The 25,656-nt window shown below is 36.1% G+C and overlaps 1 protein-coding gene across 7 annotated transcripts in view; it reads left to right on the plus strand.

Annotated features, from left to right (window-relative positions):
- The window catches only part of VPS8 (VPS8 subunit of CORVET complex), a 306,350-nt gene that overhangs the window by 19,146 nt on the left and 261,548 nt on the right, over window positions 1–25,656 (plus strand). For 6 of the 7 annotated variants that reach the window (XM_067738310.1, XM_067738309.1, XM_067738314.1 and 3 more), the window contains exons 5-12: window positions 6,284–6,377; window positions 10,783–10,815; window positions 11,765–11,819; window positions 20,132–20,256; window positions 20,999–21,085; window positions 23,456–23,523; window positions 24,818–24,971; window positions 25,074–25,133. In XM_067738310.1, the coding sequence (XP_067594411.1) occupies window positions 6,284–6,377; window positions 10,783–10,815; window positions 11,765–11,819; window positions 20,132–20,256; window positions 20,999–21,085; window positions 23,456–23,523; window positions 24,818–24,971; window positions 25,074–25,133 (676 nt within the window). Of the gene's footprint in view, window positions 1–6,283; window positions 6,378–10,782; window positions 10,816–11,764; window positions 11,820–20,131; window positions 20,257–20,998; window positions 21,086–21,551; window positions 21,620–23,455; window positions 23,524–24,817; window positions 24,972–25,073; window positions 25,134–25,656 lie in introns of those variants that run through there. The other variant, XM_067738315.1, reaches the window with a different exon arrangement.

A 25,656-nucleotide genomic window follows, 5' to 3' on the forward strand; every position in this document is an offset into this window, starting at 1 on the left:
AATGGTATATGGGAGTGTTTCCTTAATTTCTCTTACAGATTTTTCATCATTAGTGTATAGGAATGCAAGAGATTTCTGTGCATCAATTTTGTATCCTGCTACTTTACCAACTTCATTGATTAGCTCCAGTAGTTTTCTGGTGGCATCTTCAGGATTCTCTATGTATAGTATCATGTCATCTGCAAACAGTGACAGTTTAACATCTTCTTTTCCAATTTGTATTCCTTTTATTTCTTTTTCTTCTCTGATTGTGGTGGCTAGGACTTCCAAAACTATGTTGAATAATAGTGGCGAGAGTGGACATCCTTGTCTTGTTCCTGATCTTAGAGGAAATGCTTTCAGTTTTTCACCATTGAGAATGATGTTTGCTGTGGGTTTGTCATATATGGCCTTTATTATGTTGAGGTAGGTTTCCCCCTATGCCCACTTTCTGGAGAGTTTTTGTCATAAATGGGTGTTGAATTTTGTCAAAAGCTTTTTCTGCATCTATTGAGAGGATCATATGGTTTTTATTCTTCAATTTGTTAATATGGTGTATCACACCGATTGATTTGCGTATATTGAAGAATCCTTGCATCCCTGGGATAAATCCCACTTGAACATGGTGTATGATCCTTTTAATGTGTTGTTGGATTCTCTTTGCTAGTATTTTGTTGAGGATTTTTGCATCTGTATTCATCAGTGATGTTGGTCTGTAATTTTCTTTTTTTGTAGTATCTTTGTCTGGTTTTGGTATCAGGGTGATGGTGGCCTCATGGAATGAGTTTGGGAGTGTTCCTTCCTCTGCAATTCTTTGGAAGAGTTTGAGAAGGATGGGTGTTAGCTCTTCTCTAAATGTTTGATAGAATTCACCTGTGAAACCATCTGGTCCTGGACTTTTGTTTGTTGGAAGATTTTTAATCACAGTTTCAATTTCATTACTTGTGATTGGTCTGTTCATATTTCCTATTTTTTCCTGGTTCAGTCCTGGAGCGTTATACCTTTCTAAGAATGTGTCCATTTCTTCCAGGTTGTCCATTTTATTGGCCTAGAGTTGCTTGTAGTAGTCTCTTAGGATGCTTTGTATTTCTGTGGTATCTGTAACTTCTCCTTTTTCATTTCTAATTTTATTGATTTGAGTACTCGCCCTCTTTTTCTTGATGAGTCTGGCTTATGGTTTATCAATTTTGTTTATCTTCTCAAAGAACCAGCTTTTAGGGTTATTGATCTTTGCTATTGTTTTCTTTGTTTCTATTTCATTTACTTCTCCTCTGATCTGTATGATTTCTTTCCTTCTGCTAACTTTGGGTTTTGTTTGTTTTTCTTTCTCTAGTTCCTTTAGGTGTAATGTTAGATTGTTTATTTCAGATTTTTCTTGTTTCTTGAGGTAGACTTGTATAGCTATACACCTCCCTCTTAGAACTGCTTTCGCTGCATCCCATAGGTTTTGGATCATCATGTTTTCATTGTCATTTGTCTCTAGGTGTTTTTTGATTTCCTCTTTGATTTCTTCAGTGATCTCTTGGTTATTTAGTAATGTATTGTTTAGCCTCCATGTGTTTGTGTTTTTTACGTTTTTTTCCCTGTAATTCATTTCTAATCTCATAACGTTGTGGTCAGAAAAGATGCTTGATATGATTTCAATTTTATTAAATTTACTGAGGCTTGATTTGTGACCCAAGATGTGATCTATCCCGTAGAATGTTCTGTGCGCACTTGAGAAGAAAGTGTAATCTGCTATTTTTGGATGCAATGTCCTGTAAATATCAATTAAATCTATCTGGTCCATTGTGTCATTTAAAGCTTCTGTTTCCTTATTTATTTTCATTTTGGATGATCTGTCCATTTGTGTAAGTGAGGTGTTAAACTGTCCCACTATTATTGTGTTACTGTCAATTTCCTCTTTCATAGCTGTTAGCAGTTGCCTTACGTATTGAGGTGCTCCTATGTTGGGTGCATATATATATTTATAATTGTTATATCTTCTTCTTGGATTGATCCCCTGATCATTATGTAGTGTCCTTCCTTGTCTCTTTTAACATTCTTTATTTTAAAGTCTATTTTATCTGATATGAGTATTGCTACTCCAGCTTTCTTTTGATTTCCGTTTGCATGAAATACCTTTTTCCATCCCCTCACTTTCAGTCTGAGTGTCCCTGCATCTGAAGTGGGTTTCTTGTAGACAGTATATATATGGGTCTTGTTTTTGTATCCATTCAGCAAGCCTGTGTCTTTTTGTTGGAGCATTTAATCCATTCACGTTTAAGGTAATTATCGATATGTACGTTCCTATGACCATTTTCTTAATTGTTTTGGGTTTGTTATTGTAGGTCCTTTTCTTCTCTTGTGTTTCCCACTTAGAGAAGTTCCTTTAGCATTTGTTGTAGAGCTGGTTTGGTGGTGCTGAATTCTCTTAGCTTTTGCTTGTCTGTAAAGCTTTTGATTTCTCCATCGAAGCTGAATGAGATCCTTGCCGGGTAGAGTAATCTTGGTTGTAGGTTCTTCCCTTTCATGACTTTAAGTATATCATGCCACTCCCTTCTGGTTTGTAGAGTTTCTGCTGAGAAATCAGCTATTAACCTTATGGGAGTTCCCTTGTATGTTATTTGTCGTTTTTCCCTTGCTGCTTTCAATAAGTTTTTTTGTCCTTAATTTTTGCCAGTTTGATTACTGTGTGTCTCGGCATTTTTCTCCTTGGGTTTATCCTGTATGGGACTCTCTGCGCTTCCTGGACTTGGGTGGCCATTTCCTTTCCCATGTTAGGGAAGTTTTCGACTATAATCTCTTCAAATACTTTCTCTGGTCCTTTCTCTCTCTCTTCTCCTTCTGGGACCCCTATAATGCGAATGTTGTTGCGTTTAATGTTGTCCCAGAGGTCTCTTAGGCTGTGTTCATTTCTTTTCATCTTTTTTTCTTTATTCTGTTCCACAGCAGTGAATTCCACCATTCTGTCTTCCAGGTCACTTATCTGTTCTTCTGCCTCAGTTATTCTGCTATTCCTTCTAGTGTAGTTTTCATTTCAGTTATTGTATTGTTCATCTCTGTTTGTTTGTTCTTTAATTCTTCTAGGTCTTTGTTAAACATTTCTTGCATCTTCTCGATCTTTGCCTCCATTCTTTTTCTGAGGTCCTGGATCATCTTCACTATCATTATTCTGAATTCTTTTTCTGGAAGGTTGCCTATCTCCACTTCATTTAGTTGTTTTTCTGGAGTTTTATCTTGTTCCTTCATCTGGTACATAGCCCTCTGCCTTTTCATCTTGTCTGTCTTTCTGTGAATGTGGTTTTTGTTCCACAGGCTGCAGGATTGTAATTCTTCTTGCTTCTGCTGTCTTCCCTCTGCGTGATTCTTTGATAAATGTATATGTTGTGAAATGATTACCACAGAAGGGTTACTTATCACCTCACATAATTCGCCTGTTTTTTGTTTTTGCAGTGAGAACATCTAAGATCTACTCTCTTAGCAACTTTCAAGTATATAACACAGTGTTGTTATAGTCACCATGCTGTATATTAGATCCCCAGAACTTACTCATATTAAAACTGGAAGTTTATACCCTTTGACCAGCATCTCTGTATTTCCCTCCGCCCCTGGATGTCACTATTTTAGTCTGTCTTTCTGTGAGTTTGGCTTTTTAAAATTCCACTATAAGTGAGATCATACAGTATTTGTCCTGCTCTGTCTGATTTATTTCTTGTAGCATAATGCCCTCAAGGTCCATCAGTGTTGTCACAAATGGCAGGATTTCCTTCTTTCTCATGGCTGAATAATATTCCATTGTGTGTGTGTGTGTGTGTGTGTGTGTGTGTGTGTGTGTGTATGTGCATACACATCTGTATCCATTCATCTGTAGATGGACATTTAACTTAGGTTGTTTCCGTATCTTGGCTATTTTGCATAATGCTGCAATGAACATACGAGTGCAGGTATCTCTTTGAGATAGTGATTTTGTTTCCTTTGAATATACAACCCAGAAGTGGGATTGCTGGATCACATGGTAGTTCTAGTTTTAATTTTTTGAGGGACCTCCATGCTATTTTCCATAGTGACTGCACCAGTTTACATTCCCACCAACAGTGTCTGGGGATTCCTTTTTCTCTGTATCCTCACAAACGCTTATCTTTTGTTTTTTTGATAATAGCCATACTAATGGATATGAGATGATATCTCATTGTGGTTTTCATATGCATTTCTCTGATGATGAGTGATGTTGAGCACATTTTCATGTACCTGTTGGCCATCTGTTGTGTTCCTTGGAAAAATGCCTATTTAGGTCCTCTGCACATTTTTTTACTCAGATCGTTTTTTGCTCTTGAGTTATAAGTGTTCTTTATATATTTTGGTTATTCACCCCTTATGGGGTTAATGGTTTGCAGATATTTTTTCCTGTTCCATAGGTTGCCTTTTCATGTTTTGATTGTTTCTTTAGCTGTGCAGAAGCTTTTTAGTTTGATGTAGTCCCATTTATATATATTTATATATATTATATGTATATCTGCTTTTGTTGCTTGTGTTTTTGGTTCCATACATAACCAAAAAATTGCTGCCAGTACCACTGTCAAGGAGGTTTTTCCCTTTGTTTTTTTCTAAGAGCTTTGTGGTTTCAGGTCTTATGTTTAAGTATTTAATCTGTTTAATCTTTGTGAGTGGCATAAGGTAAGGGTACAGTTTCATTCTTCTGCATGTGATTACCTAGTTTTCCTAGCACCATTTATTGAAGAGAATATTCTTTCCTCATTTAGTGCTCTTGGCTCCTTTTTCAAATATTAGTTGACAATATATGCAAGTGGTCATTTCTGGGCTCTCTGTTTTGTTCGTTGATCTATGTGTCTTTTATAATGCCAGTACCATCCTGTTTTGATTACTGTAGCTTGAAATAGAGTTTGAAATCAGGAAGTGTGATGCCTCCAGCTTTGGTCTTCTTTCTCAAGGTTACTTTGATTTGGATCAGTTGTGTTTCTATAAACTAACAATGAAATATATAAAAAAGTAATAAAAATCTCATTTACAGTGGCATCAAAAGCAGTAAAATACTTAGGAATAAGTTTAGGAACAAGGAGGTGAACGAGCTGTATACAGAAAATTATAAGAATTGATAAATGAAATTAAAAAACACAAATGGAAAGATATCCCATGTTCATGGATTAATTAAAATGTTCATACTACCCACAGCCATGTATAGATTCAGTGCAATCCCTATCAAAATTTCAATAACAAATTTTTTCACAGAAAAAACAATCCTAAAATTTGTATGGAACCATTATAACGTAAATGTTTTGGATGATTTGGTCACTACCTGCTTAAAAACTGTGGTGTCCTCTTTTTGCCTGCATAGTAATGTCAGAACTGCTTTGCATGGCATCAGTCTGAACCCTGCTTACCATTTTGACATAATCTCTGAGCACTCCCACTCCTGTCCTCCTGGTCCATGCCTTTTGTGTACTTACATTCTCCACACCCTGTGCACCATTACATCTTCATATTATTGCTTGTGCTTTTTTGTTGTCTGACAGACTCCTAGTTATCTATCAAGGCCAACTCAGATGCCTTTCCTTTTCTATAGCTCTCCCTAATAGATCCCTAATAAACAGGATTAAACTCTTCATTTCATTTCTGTAGTGCTTTATTTATTTTTCTTTTCTAACATTTATCCTTTAATTTAAGAGTGAGTTACTCATTAGTCCCTCTAGCTAGGATATGAGGTCCTTGAGAGTCGGAGCTTTGACCTTCTTATTTTTGTATCCCCAGAGCATACGTTTAGTCACATAGGGTAGGTGTTCAATGTTTGGTAAAAGTTAAATTATTTTTTGTACAGTGATGAGTAGGTTAAGTGAAAGGAGCATCAGAGAATGAGTAATGAGTAGGGAATTTGAGGCAGTTGGTTGGAGAATGAGAGGGTCGTTATAGACAACAGGAGGGCGAGAAAGGTGGCAAAGGTGGAAGGCAGGTAGAGGTAATGTAGACATGTGAGCAGGGGTGCTCTATAGGCAACCTTCTGATGAGTAGCAGAACCTCTTGCTGTATTTCTTAAGGTGGGCAAGAAACAGATTGAATCAGTGAAAAAGAAATGGTGGCTTTATTCATTTTCCTGCTTGTGCTTCTCTGAGGCTCAAGGTGGATTCACTACATTTTAACGTGAGACTGTTAGATTTTATACCTCTTTGCAAACCAGAGCTAACAAAGTAATACAGTGTTTTATGCTTTTCTCGTTTTTATTTTTTCTTCTTTCAAAGTTTTAAAGACCCTGCCTCTTCAATTTTTTTTTCCAATTCTTAAACATTTTCCTTTTTTTTTTCTTTTTAAGAAAGAAGAAATTACCTGATTCTTTTTCACTCCATGGATCAGTTATGCGACATTCACTTTTGAAGGGAATTTCTGCCCAAATAGTGTCTGCAGCTGTAAGTATTTTGTTCTCTTCCCCCAACTTTATAACCTGCAATGGCATAATGAAGTAGGAATGAGCATAAAACAAAGCATAGCACTTCTCTTGGCCCGAGGCTTAAGAAAAATAGAATCTGGCTTTCATGGGTTTTGTGTGATTATTTTTGACTCATAAGACATAGCTACACATCTTGACATAGAAATTAGTGCAGCCATGAAATAAAGGTCTGCCCAGAGTCTCGGGTGTGCCTAAATGAAATATGGCAGCAAGCCTAAAAGAAACACTATCTGCTTTTTCTTTAAATTCCTTTTCAGTTTAGTTGCCGTCTTGTGTATTTGGTTGAGGTAGAGTGCTTGTTTTTTTTAGTCTTTTCATATGGAGAAACGATTGATCAGAATCTTTTACAACTGAGTGATTTTTTTATAATTCACAAAAGTCTTTTCATGTACCTTATTTCACATACTCTTACAACTTTGAAAGTAGGGAGAGCCGTATCCTATTTTACAAATGAGAAGACAGGCTCAGAGAGGTGACATTAACTTGTGTTACATCATTGGGTTAGGAGATAGCAGAGCAGTTACTCAAAATTGGGGTTTTTGGCTCCCAAGTCTAGTGCTTCTTTGTTGTGAAATGAGGGTGGTATTGGTGAATGTGGCCAGTGTATAATAGCTGGAACAGAATATCTGTGTCTTTTTTGAAAATGATTTAGAGTACTGTGTTAAGTGCAGAAATATTTAATAGTCCATCAAGACAATAGATGCTGATCCGGGTATGTTTTATCAAATTTTCCTTTGGCCTCAAGGCCTGTAGTTTTACGCAGACTTTCAATTTTGGTTTTCTGAATTCAGTATATAGGTTCTGTAAATAATAATAGTAATAATAATGATGATGATGACAGATTCATACCCCAGGAACTTTGATATGTTTTTATGTTCTTTTCCTGGAGTTTAATTGGTATTTTGCATATTCAGTTTGGACAAAGTTTTGATTTTTCACAAGGGTAAGAGATCGATACAGAAGTGGCATTATGACACCATAACCACATTGTAATCTTCAGGTTTATTAGAGAAAGCTCTTATTGCAGAAACCAAACCAAACCAAACACAAAAAACACACACACAAACCCCCCCCCCCCCGAAAACAACAACCAAAAAACCCCCCAAAGAAACAATAAAAAAGAAAGAAAGAAAAAGTGTTCTCTGCGGGCAGTTGGTATACCCTGACCCAGCTCATATATCATGAAGTCAATTTAAATAGAGAGATAGTCAAGCAATGGAGGAAACCTGGGCAATTGTTCTTCCTCTTGTAGGTGGAGAGTAGCTCATATTTTCTAGAATGGGAACCACCTGTTGAGGATTACATTTCCATGACGTTTTCTGAATTTAATCCTGATGTAGGTGATGAAATTCATTCCTTTCAAAATCAAGATGAACCAGAACAGTCATTTGACCCACCTGTGCAGTTTTAAAAATATTTTGAATAATGGAGACTGAACTAAAACTCAGACATTGAACAATGATTAGATAAATCTGTTATTTAAAAGGGTTTCTCCTTTCTCTTGAAGAGGAGGGAAAAATTGTAATAAATCCCAGAGTGTTTGCATTCTGTTCTTATTTCATTGCCATGGCTGAGCTCCTTTGGTATGTTAAAATGAAAACTGCTTTTCTTGTGACAGTCTTCATACTCTGCTTTCCTAATTTTGGATTACCAGCTCAATTTAAATTGTATGCTTTTCTGTGATGGTTGGTTTATTAACATGTAAAGCTAGTTATATTTTGGGGTTTCTCTCCTGAATGGCTGTTCAGTAATGCTTTCAGCCATGTGGATAGTGATGTTATTTAGGGCTGCCTAAGGCGTTGATCATCATGGCCTTGTAGTCTGTGCCTGGAGAACACTTAGGAGAGATGAAACTTTTGGAGTTGTGAACCTTATTGTTTAATTTTGGAATCCTCCTCAAAGTAATATGACATGTGACTATATTTAAAATACACTACCAAACGTAAAATAGATAGCTAGTGGGAAGCAGCCGCATAGCACAGGGAGATCAGCTTGGTGCTTTGTAACCAGCTAGAGGGGTGGGATAGGGAGGGTGGGAGGGAGGGAGAAGCAAGAGGGAATAGACATGGGAACATATGAATATGTATAACTGATTCACTTTGCTATAAAGCAGAAACACACCATTGTAAAGCAATTATACTCCAATAAAGATGTTAAAAAATGGATTCAAATTAATTTTAAAGGATATTTATCATTTTATGATCACTTAAGATAACGGGGATACCTTGGCATAGTGTTTTTGCAAAATGTGTCCATTGTATAAGAATCTCCTAGGATACTTATGAAAATACAGATTCCTGGGCACCATCCCAGACCTACTGAATTGGAATCTAGTTCTAGCAGTGTAGCTAGGGATTTGCATTTTAACGGGTATCCCAGGTGATTCTAACGCGCGTGGCTTTTGAGAATCACTATCCTAAGATACCGTAACACCAGCACTAAAATTCTATTCATATATCCTCTAAATTGCTTCCCACATCTGTGGGTTTTAGCTTTGAAAGTTAGCTGACTTCTGATTGCATTTTTCAGGTTCCATTTTGAATATAGTTTATGTTCTTCATCTGCTGGCTCATTCTTTTTCCCTGTCCAGGACACAAATCAATCATTTATCAAATATTTGTTGCATGTTTCTTTATTGTTCAGCATTATGTTAGGCATCCTTTACACACACACATCCACACAAAGTTGAGTACATCCTACTCTCCAGAACGTTGTACATAGCAGCGTTGGTGATTGTTCTTCCTCATAGTTCCATGCCCTGGTGTAAGTATTTTAGGTTAGTTCCTGGGAAGCTCTGTAAAGTTGGATATAATAGATTCTGCCTTCTGAGAGATTATAATAATGAATTGAGCACACTGACAGGGACAGACAGAAAAGAAATACAGAAGTGATCCAAAGAGCCTGGTCTGGGAATGGAAACCCTGAGTTTTAGACATAGTCTACCACTTCCTGAATAACTGTGGGCAAGTCAATTTAAGCTCTTTGAAACTTAATCTGAATCTTAAGAATCTTAATCTGTTTTCTTAATCTGGAAAATCAGAATAATACTACTTGTTTGATCCATCTCTCCTGGTTTGAGTATCAAATAATGTGATAAATACATTTGAAAGCTCTTTGCTACTACAGTTCTAATCATTGAAGGCCCTTGTTATTATTCAAAGCTACAGAAGTACCAAATATTAGTAGACACCCTTACATTTTTAGGATATTTTACATTTAATTTGATCCTCAGGACAACTCATGGCGGTAGCTAGGGCAGTGTTTGCCTTTTCCGCAAACAGGTAAGGGGACTAATACTCAGAAGGGTTAGGTGGCTGTGCCGAGGTCACACAGTCACTGGTAAGGAGCTGGCACTAGCACTTAAGTTTTGATTTTCTTATTCTGACTGAATATACCCTGCTCTGGCTTATTTTAAAAATTATTTCTTTTTGCCTTTCATTTTTAATTTTTTTTAACATCTTTATTGGAGTATAATTGCTTTACAATGGTGTGTTAGTTTCTGCTGTACAACAAAGTGAATCAGCTATACATATACATGTATCCCCATATTTCCTCCCTCTTGCGTCTCCCTCCCTCCCACCCTCCCTGTCCCACCCCACTAGGTGGTCATAAAGCACCGAGCTGATCTCCCTGTGCTGTGCAGCTGCTTCCCACTAGCTATCTATTTTACGTTTGGTAGTGTATATATGTCCATGCCACTCTCTCACTTCATCCCAGCTTACCGTTCCCCCTCCCCCCCTCCTCAAGTCCATTCTCTGCGTCTGCGTCTTTATTCCTGTCCTGCCCCTAGGTTCATCAGAACCATTTTTTTTTCCTTTAGATTCCATATATATGTGTTAGCATACGGTATTTGTTTTCCTCTTTCTGACTTACTTCACTCTGTATGACAGACTGTAGGTCCATCCACCTCACTGCAGATAACTCAATTTCGTTTCTTTTTATGGCTGATGGTTTTTATTTAGGGGTTATTTTATAATCTGCTGGGTAGGAAGCTCCTACTTAGAGGAAGAATGTCTTTAGTGTATGTTTCCGTTTTTAAAATCTTTATGTACTCTTACCATTGTGACCCATAGTACTTATAGTTTATTCACATTATTGAAAATAGAATCTCTTTCCTCTCTCTTTCCCTTTACATTTTCATTTATAATCAGTACCCTTCCTGAAACAGTAAAAGAAAACGATCTACTCTTGTGCTCTTTATATTTTGTTGGTATATACAACTTTTGTAGTTTCTCTTATTTGGGGGCAAAAATGACGGTTCTACCTCTTGTCTGAATTGTATATGTAAAGAGAGGGCCTTATACCATTTTCTGCTTAAAAATGGGAATGTCTTTTCAAATACTTTTTTTTTAAATTTTATTTAGGACAAAGTAGATGCTGGCTTGCCTACAGCAATTGTAAGTATACTTTAAATCCTTTAAAGGTAAGCTTTCTATTTGATCAGGTTTTCTTAGATTTATTCTTCCGATATTCAAAGTTATTACATAAATTTTGTGATAATTAATTCATGTCATTTACTGCCAGTAATCAGGTTTAAAATTTGTCTGTGTTGAATGTTCTCATTCTTTCTATTTTCAGTTTTCTCTTTTTGTTTTGTTTTTTAAGAAAAATAATGATTAGCCTTTTCCCAATTTATTTGTATGTGGTGCTACCCTGCCCAAGTATATTTGCTCCTTCTGTGACTTGGCCTCGCTTTGGTTATAGGGAGTGGAAAACAGTGTTTGGTAAAATCACTTTGTGGTAAATAGTACACTTAACAGCTCTGAACTCCATTGCCAAGCCTGCCAAATAGTAAATCTGTGGAGTGATTATAGAGAACTGGGGGATATTGAAAGCACACTAGTGCCCTCTTTTCTATTTTCAACTATTTCCAGCTGCCTCCTGTAGCTTTCTTATTAGATAGTCAATTGGTGAGGAAGTGGGCTGGGTTTTGAGTATTTCTGGTGCCTTTTGGCTCCTGTGAATAAGCTGCAGAAGGGCTTTCTTTTCCCTTTCCCACACTCGTAGGAGGCTCTTGGTTGGGTAGCATAAGTGCCTCTTACTTTGTGTGGACCCCTGAATTTTTCAAAAAATTGCTTTAGAGGAAGTTAAGTGGCATGTTTTTGCCTATAATGTTGAACATATGATATTTTAATATTGTTACCCTTAGAGTAAATTTAGAGGGATTCCCAGAAATAAGATGTTCTGAGTTTCATTTCCTGTTTTGCCTCCTAGATGAAATTTTCCTTATTTATAATAGTTGGTATGTTATCTGGTGCCTAGAGGAAAGAAAACCAGCAAATTCAATTCTGATCATTTCAAGATCCTTGTAATGTCTTAAAATGTAATCTTCTCTTTTGTTCTCAGGCAGTGTCGAGTCTGATAGCAGTGGGTACATCTCATGGATTGGCTTTAATATTTGGTAAATTTTCTAACTACTTTCCTTATTTTAAATATTAAGTATTTGGGTTTTTTTTTAATAATGTCTTTAAGATCACAGTTTATATAGTAAACTGAATTTTTTTGAAAAAAGCCAGAAAAACTTGAAAAGTAGCAGTCAGCGTTTTTATAGTTAAAAATTACTTGACTCAGCTTCATTTTGTTGCTCATTGCAAGTTTATTTTCTTCTTTATGAATTTATAAGCTATCATATCATATCTTTTGACTCTCTGCAGACCTAGACAAAAAGGATATAAAGTTGAGAGGTTGTCATTTCGTGTTCCTCTGGTTTGTGGTGGTGCTAATGTTTTATTCTAAATCATATTTGAGTAGTAGGTATTTGAAAAGATCTTCAGGGAAAGAGATTCCCAGGCTTTCTCAGTAATTTTCAGTAACTCTTACTGACAGTGTTTTTTTTCATTTACATTGTAAATCCCTCTAAACAGAAAAATTTTTAGCCCATAATCACTTTCTTTTTTTGGTTGAGAAGAGAACTTAGCTAGTTTTATTTGTATGGTAGGTGATAGTCCTATTTTCTCACTTTCTTTTCCTACGTGAGACTAAATAAACCTAGTTTTAATCTTTCTTTGCTTTTGCATTCAATACTATGAGCAGAACATTTTGTTCTGTTAACTTAAAAACTACTAGATAATATTTTCCTGTCATTTTTAGTGTTCTCTATGGATCTTAAGTCTTTTGCAACTTTCTTAAATGGAATTCCTGATGACACTGTATTTTGGTAAGGACTCTACAGGATATTGTGTAAGGATTACCTGGGAAGACCTTAATAGCAGAACCACAGTTTGATCTCTGTGGGCCTTGCATTTTTATTTATCGTATGAGTGAATAACTAGTTATTTTCCCTTGTTTTTGAACAATTTGACTTCCTATTTATAAATTTTCCATTATGCCAAAAGCCTTATTTATCTGTGTTTTTAACAACTAGTCTTTTCAAAGGCGATTGATATAAAAAAGTTTTTTTGTCTGGGGATGAGAAGAATGGAAACAAAAATATAATTCTCTTGAGAGAACTTTAGAATTGATTCTTTAAACAATAATTTTTTCTTATTCCATAATATGTGTTCATAATAAAATATTTAGATGAGCAAAAAGTTGAAGATACACCAAATTCTGCCATCCAGGAATAATTCCTAACATTTCTGTATGGCCTTCTAATCTTTTTTCCTGTACATGTGTGTATATATATGTACACACCCCCAAATGGAATCATGTTAATTTGTAACCTGCATTTTCATTATAATGAACATCTTTCCATGTCATCTGTAACATAATAAGTCATCTGTAACATAATTTTTTTCTGTATTAAGTTATTAGCTTTTTTTTTTAATTGAAGTATGATCGATTTACAGTGTTGTGTTTCTGGTGTACATCAAAGCGATTCAGTTTATATATATATATTTATATATTCTTTTTCATATTCTTTTCCATTATGGTTTATTACAGGATATTGAATATAGTTCCCTATGCTATACAGTAGAACCTTGTTGTTTATCTATGTTATATATGGTGGTTTGTATCTGCTAATCCCAAACTTCTAATTTACCCCTCCCCCTCTCCTTTGGTAACCGTGAGTTTGTTTTCTATGTCTGTGATTTGTTTCTGTGTAACATCATTTTTAATGGCCACGTTTTACTTAATCGTTTCCTACTATAAGACATTTAGGTTGTTTCTAACCAAAAAGTAGAGTGATGAACATCTTTGTAACTGCATTTTTGTGCACATGATTATTTCCTTAGGACAAATTCCTAAAAGTGGGCTTGCGGAGGTCAGGGTATGAACATTTTAAACACTTCTGATGTATACTGCCTAATTGTCTTCTAGAAAGTTTTACCAGTTTGCTCTCCTATCACGTGTAGGAATGCTTGTTTTCCTATGAGGGCATAGTTGGTATCAGATTGATAGAATTCTGGGAAAGGATCTTCATAGGACTTTTAGTTCAATCCCCTTATTTACATATGAGGTGATTGAGAACCAGAGAGGTTAAGTGACATGTACAGAGCCAAATTCAGAATCAAGGAATACTGAATCCTAAGATCAGTACATTTCCACACTTCCAAGCAGTTCTCCCCAGTTCTGAGAGAAAAGGAGGCAAATTGCAAGATATATAAAGGAAAGAATGGAAGAACTAAGATGAATGAGGATAAAATATAATGTTCGTGTTTATCTGTCAGCAGAATACATGTTTATTTTTGTTCCCACTTACCAGTACTCACTTTTCTTCAACTCTATCTGCTTTAATATCCCTTCCTTACCGCAAGGTTATAAGAATATGTGCCTGCTTATAATCAAATCCATGCAGAGCTTACTGCAACAAATTAAAATGAAGTCTTTTTGGGCTTCCTTGGTGGCGCAGTGGTTGAGAGTCCACCTGCCGATGCAGGGGACATGGGTACGTGCCCCGGTCCGGGAAGATCCCACATGCCGCGGAGCGGCTGGGCCCGTGAGCCGTGGCCGCTGAGCCTGCGCGTCCGGAGCCTGTGCTCCGCAACGGGAGAGGCCACAACAGTGAGAGGCCCGCATACCGCAAAAAAAAAAAAAAAAAAAAAAGAAGTCTTTTAAAATAAAAACTAACAGAGAAGAAGAGTTTATTGTCTTTCATTACTGTCTTCTTAATTTTCTTGGGCCTGCTTTCTAATTTTTTTAGACCCCAGCAACTTTCTTGTAGATTTGATGAAATAATAATCTTTCATTACAGTCTCATGAAAAAGAAAGTATGCCATAATGAACCTTTTGAGAAAGGATCATAATATTCTAGTTAGGCTTTGGATTTTTAATCATGCAGTTAATAAATTTTACTCATTTTTGTGGGAATCAGATATTTGGACAATGAGTTTTAATAAATGGATTTAAATTTGCTTGAAAGCCAGGAAAAAAATGGCAGAGTAATAATACTATGAAGTGTCTAGATTAGAGATCTGGGTTAAATCTGATCTTTTAAACATCTTTGTTGATCATAGGAAAAAGTGCAGAATTGTACTTGTTTAAGTACCATTAGATTCTCTTTGGAATAGAGGCCTGGGTCATTAAAATAGTAATCATTATAAGCTTCTTAAACATCATGTAAATTGCCTTTTCTTATGGAATTATAGGTATATGGTATTTATTATGTATCTTGGTTCTTACCTAAATATAGGATCTCAAAAATTCGAATCTTAATAAAGATATCTCCCTATCCTAAGGCCCTTAGTTTTCCATTTTGAGGGTTGTTAGTATACTTTAGTAGATTATCTTTTGGAAATTGTTTTTGTTTTTATCAAGCTTAATGGACTTGGATTTACTGTGCTAAAATTTGGATATTATGCATTTTCTTTATTTCCATACCAATACCTAAATATAAATGCTAGATGTATCATTTAATCACATTTAGTATCATTCCCACAGATAACTAAAGTTTATCACTTATACTCTTGAAATTTTACCTGTCTTTTCTCTGAACTTTTGAACTGATTTCTTGCTTTTCTCTTTTTTTTGATCTTTTCTCCATGGATTCAAAGGAAAAGGTATAGTAATTTTGGTTTGCATGAGTGACTCTTTTTCTTTTGACCTTTTTAATGTTGAAAAATGTTACAGTCGATGTCCTCTTATGAAATGCTTATTGAAAAGTTTTGAAATTAGTTAAAGTAGGGAATTGTTAAAAATTATAAATATATGCATACCTTTAATGTTTTACTTTAAATGAAAATAAATTAGTGAATATTGTTCTTAATCTTTTGGCGTAGACCAAAACTGTTTCTTTGAGTTTGTATCTGCCAGTTGGACGTCTGCAGCATCTTTTTTGGCATAAGCTGCATCAGTGATGGGTCATGCAAAATTTGTACTTTTAATTTAAAAAAGAGGTAAAAGCTTAGGCACCTGTGAATCAGTCGAGGTGTGCAAAATTTTAGATTTTCATAAAACTTCTTTTCAGTTTTCTGCAGTTGTCTTGTCCATACGTTACTTCATGATAGTTAATTTAAAGCAACTCATCTTTACCAAGTTTTTCTAAAACATTCATTTAACTTTCATAGAAACAACAGCTCTTTCTTTTCCACTGTATTTCATCAGTTGACAATATTGTTTAATTACATTTTTAAAGTACAGTAGTATTCCAGTGGCATGAACAGGTTTGGAAATGAACACAACTGACTTTTCGTAAGCATTTGAGTTCTAGAAAATAGCCAGTTAGCTGTGGGGAGTCAGTGTATCGTGGGCTTTAGTCAGTAAGTTTTATAGAGAGAATGGAGAACTTTAATTCTGTGTGTTTGTTAGATGGCGGTCAGGTAAAGTGCTTCTGCTGTTTTACGATCATTGATGAAAAATGTTTCCTAATAACTCTTTTCTTCTCCTTTGGTCTTAGAGAATATTTTAATAATGCACAAAGGAGTAGTATTGAAGAATGGTGAATACTGGCAATAAAAGTAGAGCTCTACACACATAATTAGATTTTGATTCCTTCTAGGATCTAGGTGTTTCCTTCTCTGATGGTTTTTGGGATGTAGTTAAAACAAATTAGGGGTGAATAAATAGAGGATTAGATTAATTTTGGTATACGGAGAGCAGAAATTCTTGAAGTATGTACAAATTTAGATTTTATGGCTATTATAGACTTTATATGTTATTTATGGCTTTTCTTTGCTACTTAGCACATTACTCTTAAGCCTAGAATATGCTGAGATCTACCCTAAGTAAAGTGTACTGCAAAAGGTATACTGATAAAGAAATAGATACAATTCATTGCACTACCAAATGGATGTGCTTTTTGTGGTATCTGGGCTTCGAGTTCTCTTAATTAATTGGTAAGCTATTTATTATCATTAATAATAATTCTTCGTAGGACTTTCTTGGTGGGCCAGTGGTAAAGAATCCACCTTACAACGCAGGGGACGCAGGTTCAATCCCTGGTCAGGGAACTAAGATCCCACATGCTGCAGGGCAACTAAACCCGCATGCCACGACTACTGAGCTCGAGCGCCTCAACTAGAGCCCGCGTGCCGCACACAACAGAGCCCATGAGCCCTGGAGGCTGTGTGCCACAACTAGAAAAGAGAAAACCCGAACGCCACAACTAGAGAGACGCCTATGCACCACAAGGAAGAGCCCGCACGCCTCAACGAAGATCCTGCATGCCGAAACTAAGACCCAACTCGGCCAAAAAAAAAAAAAAAAACTTAAAAAAATTCTTTGCGTGTGTGCCATTGGATAGTTTTCATATTTTTCATAGGCATTTACAAAATTTAAGCTCTATGCCAACTCTGAAGTTTATAGGAAAAATGATAGTCTCATTTCATATTTCTTGCCCAGATCAAGAGCCCCATTGGAGGAGGAGAATGTGGAGAGCTCTGATTTTCACCTTTCTTGCTTCTGTCCAGGTCCTTTTGTTCTTTCCATGTAGCTTTAGAAATTAAGTTTTTGGAAGAGGTTTTAAGTTTGTCTTCATGAAATACCTTTCCCCAGAATTGTCTAGAAAAATCTGGACTACAGAATGTTCTTCTAGTAGAAGAAATCTCTTCAATAAGACTCTGCTTTCTTCTTTCCACAGAAATTCTACCTTTTCTGATTTTAGTCTAAATTGTATAGCAAGTTTGTTAATATGGCACCATAAATATAGAATGTATAATGACAGCAATAAGAATTGATAAGTATCTTTGTGGAGTTAAATTATGTTACATTTTAGGTACTATTACCTCACAGCCACTCTACCTTATAAAGAGACATTATAAATATAATGAATACATTGTAAAAGTTAAGGACAAAAATTGACAATGTTTTCGTTAACATAGTCCTGTGGGATGTAAATTTAATACATATTTCAGGAGTGACCAAGGCTGATAATTTGGTCCTTGTCTTAGCTAGTTTTTTAGTACACAGGACCCACAGTCAGGAAAGCAGAGTCAGGTTTGGGTTTTTAATGTAGAAGTTAGATGTGTCTTTTTCCTTTCCTCTTTTTTCCTCTATTTCCTTTTTCTTAATGGTACCCTTATTCTCTATTTTGTCATACTCCTTAATTCTCCTGTGCTTACTTTCCCTGAGTTATGAGAGTACTTAAATAGTATAATTTTAAAAATACATTTATTTATTTATGGCTGCATTGGGTCTTCGTTGCTGCATGCAGGCTTTCTCTATTTGGGGTGAGCGGGGGGGGCTACTCTTCATTGCGGTGCATGGGCTTCTCATGGCGGTGGCTTCTCTTGTTGCGGAACACAGGCTCTAGGCATGCGGGCTTCAGTAGTTGTGGCACGTGGGCTCAGTAGTTGTGGCTTGCGGGCTCTAGAGCGCAGGCTCAGTAGCTGTGGTGCACAGGCTTAGTTGCTCTGCGGCATGTGGGATCTTCCCGCACCAGGGCTCGAACCTGTGTCCCCTGCATTGGCAGGCGGATTCTTAACCACTGTGCCACCGGGGAAGCCCAAATAGTCCAATTTAAAGTATGAACTTAGGTAAAGTAGGAAGCATTAGTTAGTGTCTTTAAGTATTGGTGGATCAGAGCTGTATAGAGTTTGGATCTCAAAACCGGGATTACAAAGGATCTCAGCAGGATGCTATCCAAACACTACTCTCCTAGAAGGCAGGTAGCCCGGGCTAAAGGGACTTCTTTTTGAGGCTGGTGTGGAATTTCTGTCTTTGTCCTCGTACTTTCAGCCCAGTCGTTGGACTACTCGCATGACCCAAAGTGGTAGCATATATAGAAAATTGTTGCCCAACCACTGAATCTTGAAAATTTGCAGAATAAGGTATATGGATAATCCACTAACTGTAAAGGTGGGTCTGACAAAATAAGAATCATGGAAAACACTATTTTATGCATGCAATTTAATAAAGCAAAATAAAATGTGATGTCATTTTTAGAGTCAGGAAAAGGAAATTTTAATAACTTGGATTAAACTGGAGGAGGGAGGAAAGTGTATGTAAGGAAAAAAATCTGTAATTTTAATCATTTTAGATTTGAGTAAACATAGGACTTTTAAAATACATCAGACCTTGTATAGTTATGAATTTTATTCCTTTTCTGATATTCATCTTGGAAGGCTAAGATCTAAAATGATTTCAGAAAACATCAAATATTTCCTATGTGCTAGATAGAATACAGCCATTAATTGTGTCAGAACTCCTGGGGAGGTGGGGATTGCTATTTGATCCTGCTTATGAACACAGAAAAATATTCTTACAGTAGTCACTTTGGATGGGCAAAAGGACTTACCTAGTATTATTCCCTACATTTGAGAATGAATGTCTTTAGGCTCTTTCTGATAACCAGATTTACCTTTATAGGAGGAAGATTTGCAAATGTGGCAGCTATTCAGATGATTGTCAGTTGGCTTCTGTGTGCAAGGCAGCAGGCTAGGTATTCTGGGGATGTTAATTCACTCATGATCTCAGCCTTTAGGGAGGTCATAGTCTAAGAGTGAGAGTAAGATGTATTTACCTCCAAAAATTAGCACATAAGATAGTGAAGGGAAGCACAAAGAATTGCTGGGGGGAGTTAAGAGACCTCCTGATTGTGCAAGTATGATAGTTTTTTTCCCCCTTAAACAGTTAAATTTTGTAGGCATGCCTTCTTATGTTTAAATTTTTTATTTCATTGTTTTCAAGTGGGTACAATAATGAACTCTATATAATATAAAATAAGCATTGCCTAGGAGAATTCTAGAGGAATTTAATTATTAGATAATAAGGTTTAATAATATCTGAGTGCCTCCTGGAGAAATCAGAGGTGATTTCAGGCAAAATCATTGCCCTTAAGTAACTTAATCTAGTAGAGATTTGAATTATTTGCTTTTAGCATATCAAATGTTGATGCTTGAAAAGAATTTTCTTAAGCAGTTTAAACATACCCTGTGATTTTATTTATATTGTTCATTTGCCTGGTAAACCTTTTCTTCATGGATAATATAATGTAAATTTCAGCCAACTCTAAATTAATAAATTTTGATTTTTGAAGTTTTAAAGCTACTTTAAAAGATGGTATTTCATGTAACCTTGCATCCTAAAAATAGCAAGAAATACAATTCTAGAATGAAAGTTAGTTTGTTCAAAGAGCTTTCGAAGGATTTTTTTAACTTATTAGCAAGTTTTGGATTATGCTTCCTTGTAGTTGTTTTTTTCTGCTTTCTTAGTGTCTAATTCAATGCCCAGTGTCTAGTAGATGCTCAATAAATATATTTTAAGATGAATGTAACTTCATCGTTTGATTCTTTTGATACTTGCTACCTCAAAGTGTTTGAAAACAAGCCTATACTAAGTATATATTTATTCACACCTTCATTTCTTTCACTTGATTTTATCAATTGCTTTCTTTAGATCAGAATCAAGCTTTGCGACTCTGTCTGGGTAGCACTAGTGTTGGAGGTCAATATGGAGCCATCTCTGCCCTCAGTATCAACAATGACTGCTCACGACTTCTCTGTGGCTTTGCTAAAGGACAGGTAAATAGGAACTCTATTTTACCCATAAGACAATGTAAAATCAATTTTAAAAAATGTATTATCTCTAAATCAGTATCTCGAAGACTAAAACGTGTTATAAAGTGACATGTCTGTAGAGCTAACCTGAGTTTGCTTAGTCTGACTTTTGTCCAAATTTTTAAATATTGACTGAGGCAGAGTCTGTGATTTTTAATATCTTAATTCATATGTCCATGTAAGTACATAGGTTTTATAAACCAACCAGGCCGTTATACAAAATTTACTTTCTTACTGTAGTGAGGATAATTGTTGATTTTTAAGTACACTATATTCTGCTTTGAGTATTCTTATTACTGTGTTCCTAGATAACTATTTTGGTATTTCTTTTTCTTCTGAAACTGGCAGTAAATTTTGTTTCTTCTCTTCTTCTGACATATTAATTGGTTTGGCAGTAAGCCTTTCTATAATTTTTACCAGTGCTAAAGAGATTGACTCATTAAAGAAATTTCTTTTACCTCTCAGTAAAACAACAAGATTTAAAATCTGAAGGGAAAAGTAGGTTGGGCAGGATGAGGGGAGGATGAAGATGAAATAAAGGCCCCATGCTTTAGTGGATCTGCAACCTTTAGTTATGTTTTAACTTTATAGTTCTTTGTCTGCAATGTTTATAGACCAGGAATAGATTATTTCAGCCAAAAGCCAGGATACTTAAGTCCAAAAAAGAGCAATAAATTTGTTTTTAAAGCATTTAGTTATCTTATAGATCACTATGTGGGATTTGGCCAGTGGAAAACTTCTAAGATCAATAACAGATGCTCATCCTCCAGGAACAGCAATATTGCATATTAAGGTAAAGTCCTTATTTTCTTTTTCTAATAATCTTTATTATTATGCCTTTGTATCCATTTTTAAGTAGATTTCTTTATAAACAGAATCCTTGAGAGTGAACTGTCTTTTATTTGACTGGCCCAACAAGATGTTTTCCCAAGTTAAAACCAGAGATGGGCTGGCATGGTAACATTCAGCTATAAGTTGTATTGAAGTCTAGTAGATATAGCAGGAAAGAGAGTAAATTGATGTGATCCTGGACGAAAGCCTGGCAGCAAAGACAGGCAGTACCCTACTGAAAACCCATGTGCAGATTTTAAAAGGTCTTTTTACTTTGTTTAGTCCGCCAGGATTTTATTGCTGAGGCGGTGTGCTCTGTCACACTTTGTTGGGAATTACCTGAAGTTCAAGGCACCAATTGTGAAAGAACCAAGCTTTGCGTTATGTTTAGAAACAAATCTGTTGGTTTATTTTCTTTCAGGCCTCCAAAGGAAAAGCATCAAGATTTGAATCTTGGCTTTCTCCTTACATGCCTGAAAATAATAAACCAACTTAGGTAACAGATTTCATTTATAAATGCAATGCGAACCTTGGTTTTTGTATGCTGTCAAGCCCATGTTCAGAAGTATAAAATGTACAGGACTATAACTAAGGAAGTCTAAAATCAGATCTTCTGGATTTTAACCATGTACACATTTGGTTACTTAGCTGTGCAGACCTCTCTTATCCATACACATTCTTTTTAAAGTCTGGTAGCATCTGGAGTCTATGTGTCTGCATCTCGGTTAGTTACATAAAAGTCTTTTGTGACAAAGCAGCATTGAAGCATTTAGTTACAATGAAAACAACCAAGACAAGTAAAAGTAGAGAGAATTCCTCCTCTTTCTGAACATCATGGCAGTTTATCTTGACCTCTTTTCATATGGCATGAACCAACCTCTAGTATGTTGTAGTTGTTTGTGTTATGTCTTATCTCCTTTAATAGATTGAGATCTTTGAAACCAGGATCTATTTCTCTTTGATTTTTGTGTGTTATATGTAGTAGCACATTACAATAAACAGTGCTCAATAAATGGTTGGTTGTTTATAAAAGTCTAGTCCATTTGCAGAAAAATGCAAAATCTTTGGGAGAAGCAATAGGAAACAAGAGATAAAGGCAGAGAGAAAAAGGCAGAAGAATGCAGCTGACGTTAAAAGCAGACTAGTAGTGGACGTTGTGTTTCTTGGGAATGGTGATAAGTGCAGACACTGACTTTACTTCTGAGGTCTTCCATTGACAACGGCTACTTGTGCTTCAAACCTCTTACTCGTTCTCCAGACTTAACCCTACACATCCCATCAGTAACAGTTTGGGCTTTAATTCATTTATATATACATATGTATGTGTGTATGTGTGTGTGTATATATACATATATATATATTAAAAATTATGTAAATATATTAGTGTACTATAAGTACATTATAAAACACATACACAAGAAGTAGAAAATTAATAAGTAAAATCATGAGTGCTATTATTTTCCCTACACTCCACTTTGGCAACTACTCAGCTAGGCCTTGAGAACAAAGGTGTAGGACTTCTTTACCCGTGTGTGGGGTTGAGGAAGAATAATTTCATAGTAGCCTCCTGTACCTCAGCCATCCCTGAAGAGCACAAAGGCATGAGATTTAGGGTGGTTTTACAAACCTCTGTGGTTAGGGAGACTAGTCACTGTAAGTGATACAAATTAAGTTATTCAATTTTGTATCTTACAACACTCATATCTACCATACCGCATAAGCCCTTAGGGCCATCTGTCATTCTGAACATTATTTATTATTTGAGTTTTCCAGGGTAGATAATAATAACTGAAGGTATACTCTGTCGAAGAAGATTGAGGGGGCAGCACGTTTTAGGAAGAGTTACATAAAAAGTTAAACTTTTACATGTAGTGGATTAACTCTTCAGTTATTGGAAAACATATTCCAATAAGTTTATTTCCCAAAGCTACAAAATATCTTTCACTGTGTCTTTATTCTTGAAAGCTAGGCAACTGCAAATGTATCCAGAGTATCCTATTTAGCTTAATAGCAAGTTAGAAAAAAATTAATGTAAGAACCTAAGTAGAGAACCTTAGGGCTTTTATGAGTCATAGTTTGTATTTTTCTTTTATCCTGATGAAAGGTGGTTTTTGCTTTTTTTAAAGCCTCATTTTTTTAAAGATATTGAGCCATTTTTATTCCAAACATGGGTAAGTTTGTATGTTTAGAGTACTGAGGTAGATATAGTTTAGGTGATTTCAAATGCTATTAAATGTGTTTGTCTTAGATTTTATAATTTTTTCCCTTACCTTTTTAATACTTGATTAGTTGTCTGAAAATGTATAAGAAAATAAATTCCTTCTCTGTTTAGTTTACAGATGATCCAACTCTTGCAGTTTGCAACGACAGCGGAGGCTCTGTTTTTGAATTGACATTTAAGTAAGAGACTAATGGACATTTGTAGACAAATGAAAAGATTAGCTCCAGTTTAATGACTTGAAGTTGAATATGAAGAGGTCTGGAAAACCCATGTGATTGGAAATAGCTTGTGGCTGTGTATTACACTTAACCTGGGGGGGCTTATAGAACATACAGAGCACCAGGCCGGCCCCCGCCCCAATTCTATTGCAGTAGGTCCGAGATAGGATTCTAGACTCCTTCTCCCCAGAGTGTTCATAAGCTCTGTCAATCTTGGGAACCATTATTCTGGAGTATCTCACTTATTTCCGTTTAGGCCCCAGGCCCAGTTGATTATAACCATAATGGCCAGGTGTAGAAAGGTTTTTATTGCCTTGGCATTGCCCTGTTTTCTCTTTAAATAAGAGGAAAGACTATTTAGATACATGGAAGAACATTTACAAATCTGAGTTTAAAAAAAAGTAGAACAAAAAATTCAATGTGTATTATATTTCCATAAGTTCTTCAAAGTAAGGACTATGTTTCTTGTATTTCTTGTACCTTCTAACAATGTTGAGCCCAGAGTAATTGCTTAAAAAATACTATTGATTTATTTAGCTAATGTTTATTGAGCATCTCCTATGTGTAGGCATTGTTCTAGACACCAGAGTTACAGCTATGAACCAGGCAAGGTTGCTACTGCAATAGAACTTACATTCTAGTTGGGTCGGGGGTAGGGAGGCACAATAAACCAATGCATAAATGAAATAACTGTAGATAGTTATGAGTACTGTGAAAAAAAAAAAACAGGTCAGTGTGCTGGAGTGCATTTGAGTATAATTTAGTAAGGCTTCTCTCCGAAGGTGACATTTGAGCAAAGACCTGAATGACAATCTGGTCAACAAGTGGAAAGATCTAGGAGAAGTGTTCCAGGCAGAGGGACGTTCAAGCACAGAGCCTTTGAGGTGGGCACAGCATGGCATGCTGGAGCAGTGGAGAGAAAGCAGGTGTGGCTGGAGCATGCGTTTGTCAGGAGCAACAGTAGTGGGAGAGGAGTGAAGGCAGGAGCCAGATCATATAGGACCTTTTAAACATGGTGAAGAGTGGATTTTATTTTATGTACAGTGGCAAGCCATTGGAGATTTTTTAGGAGAAGGGTGATAAATCTGACCCACACATTAAAAATGACATGCCGATGTCATGTGGAGTTTGGATTGTTGGGGGCAGGAGTAACAATTGTTGGATTGTTAGGAGGCTTTTGTAGTAGGCCACGCTAGGGCTATAGCACCTTGGAGCATTGCTAAGTTGATCTGACATTTTTTGGTTACATTTTCAGGAGAGTGATGGGAGTGAGGACATGTGAATCTAGATGCCTGTTCAGTGGTTCCAAGGGTGAAGTTTGCTGTATTGAGCCTCTCCATTCTAAGCCCGAGTTGAAAGATCATCCCATCACACAGTTTTCCTTACTGGCCATGGCATCCTTAACAAAGGTAGGTATATTTAGAAGATGAAGCTCATAACTTTAGAGGCTTTGAATACCCAAAATTTGAAAATTGCAGGGTAAATATTAAAATGTATTTTTTCCCCTAAAGATACTGGTCATTGGATTGAAGCCATCCTTGAAAGTGTGGATGACTTTTCCTTATGGACGGGTAAGTAAGCCTCTCCGTCTTATTGGTAAAAAGACCATGTCAGGAGATTGGGGAGAATGACTTGCAAGTGGCACATTCTGTGAGGTTGTCAGAAAACTAGGTAGAATGGAAATCAATGCTGCAAAGGTCACTGTCTGATTACCTTGATGTGACCAAAGCAGCATAAGCTGGTGACTACAGCAGTAACCTGGGGATCACAAGATCTGTACTTTTCTACCTTTATTCTGTTAAGTTTTTCTCTCATGAACAGCTGCTGCTTTGATAATGAACTGCTGATAGAGAACACCCCACCGTAATACCCAGCATGAATTGCTGCTGCATACTCTTTCCTTGGCTTCTTCTGCCTCTGATATTTTACTTTGGAGGATGATGATACTCAGAACGTATTACGCACACCTCAATTTCCCTTTTCTTTTTCCTGATTGGTTGTTTTCAAAGAGTTGTTTTCTTCCTGTGTGTATATGAGGAGAGGCATTGATGGGATGGGATGGGAAGGAGAATGATGATGCAGAACGAAGACTGG

The sequence above is a fragment of the Pseudorca crassidens genome, chromosome 5, assembly GCF_039906515.1.
Source record: "Pseudorca crassidens isolate mPseCra1 chromosome 5, mPseCra1.hap1, whole genome shotgun sequence".
NCBI classification, from domain to species: domain Eukaryota; kingdom Metazoa; phylum Chordata; class Mammalia; order Artiodactyla; family Delphinidae; genus Pseudorca; species Pseudorca crassidens.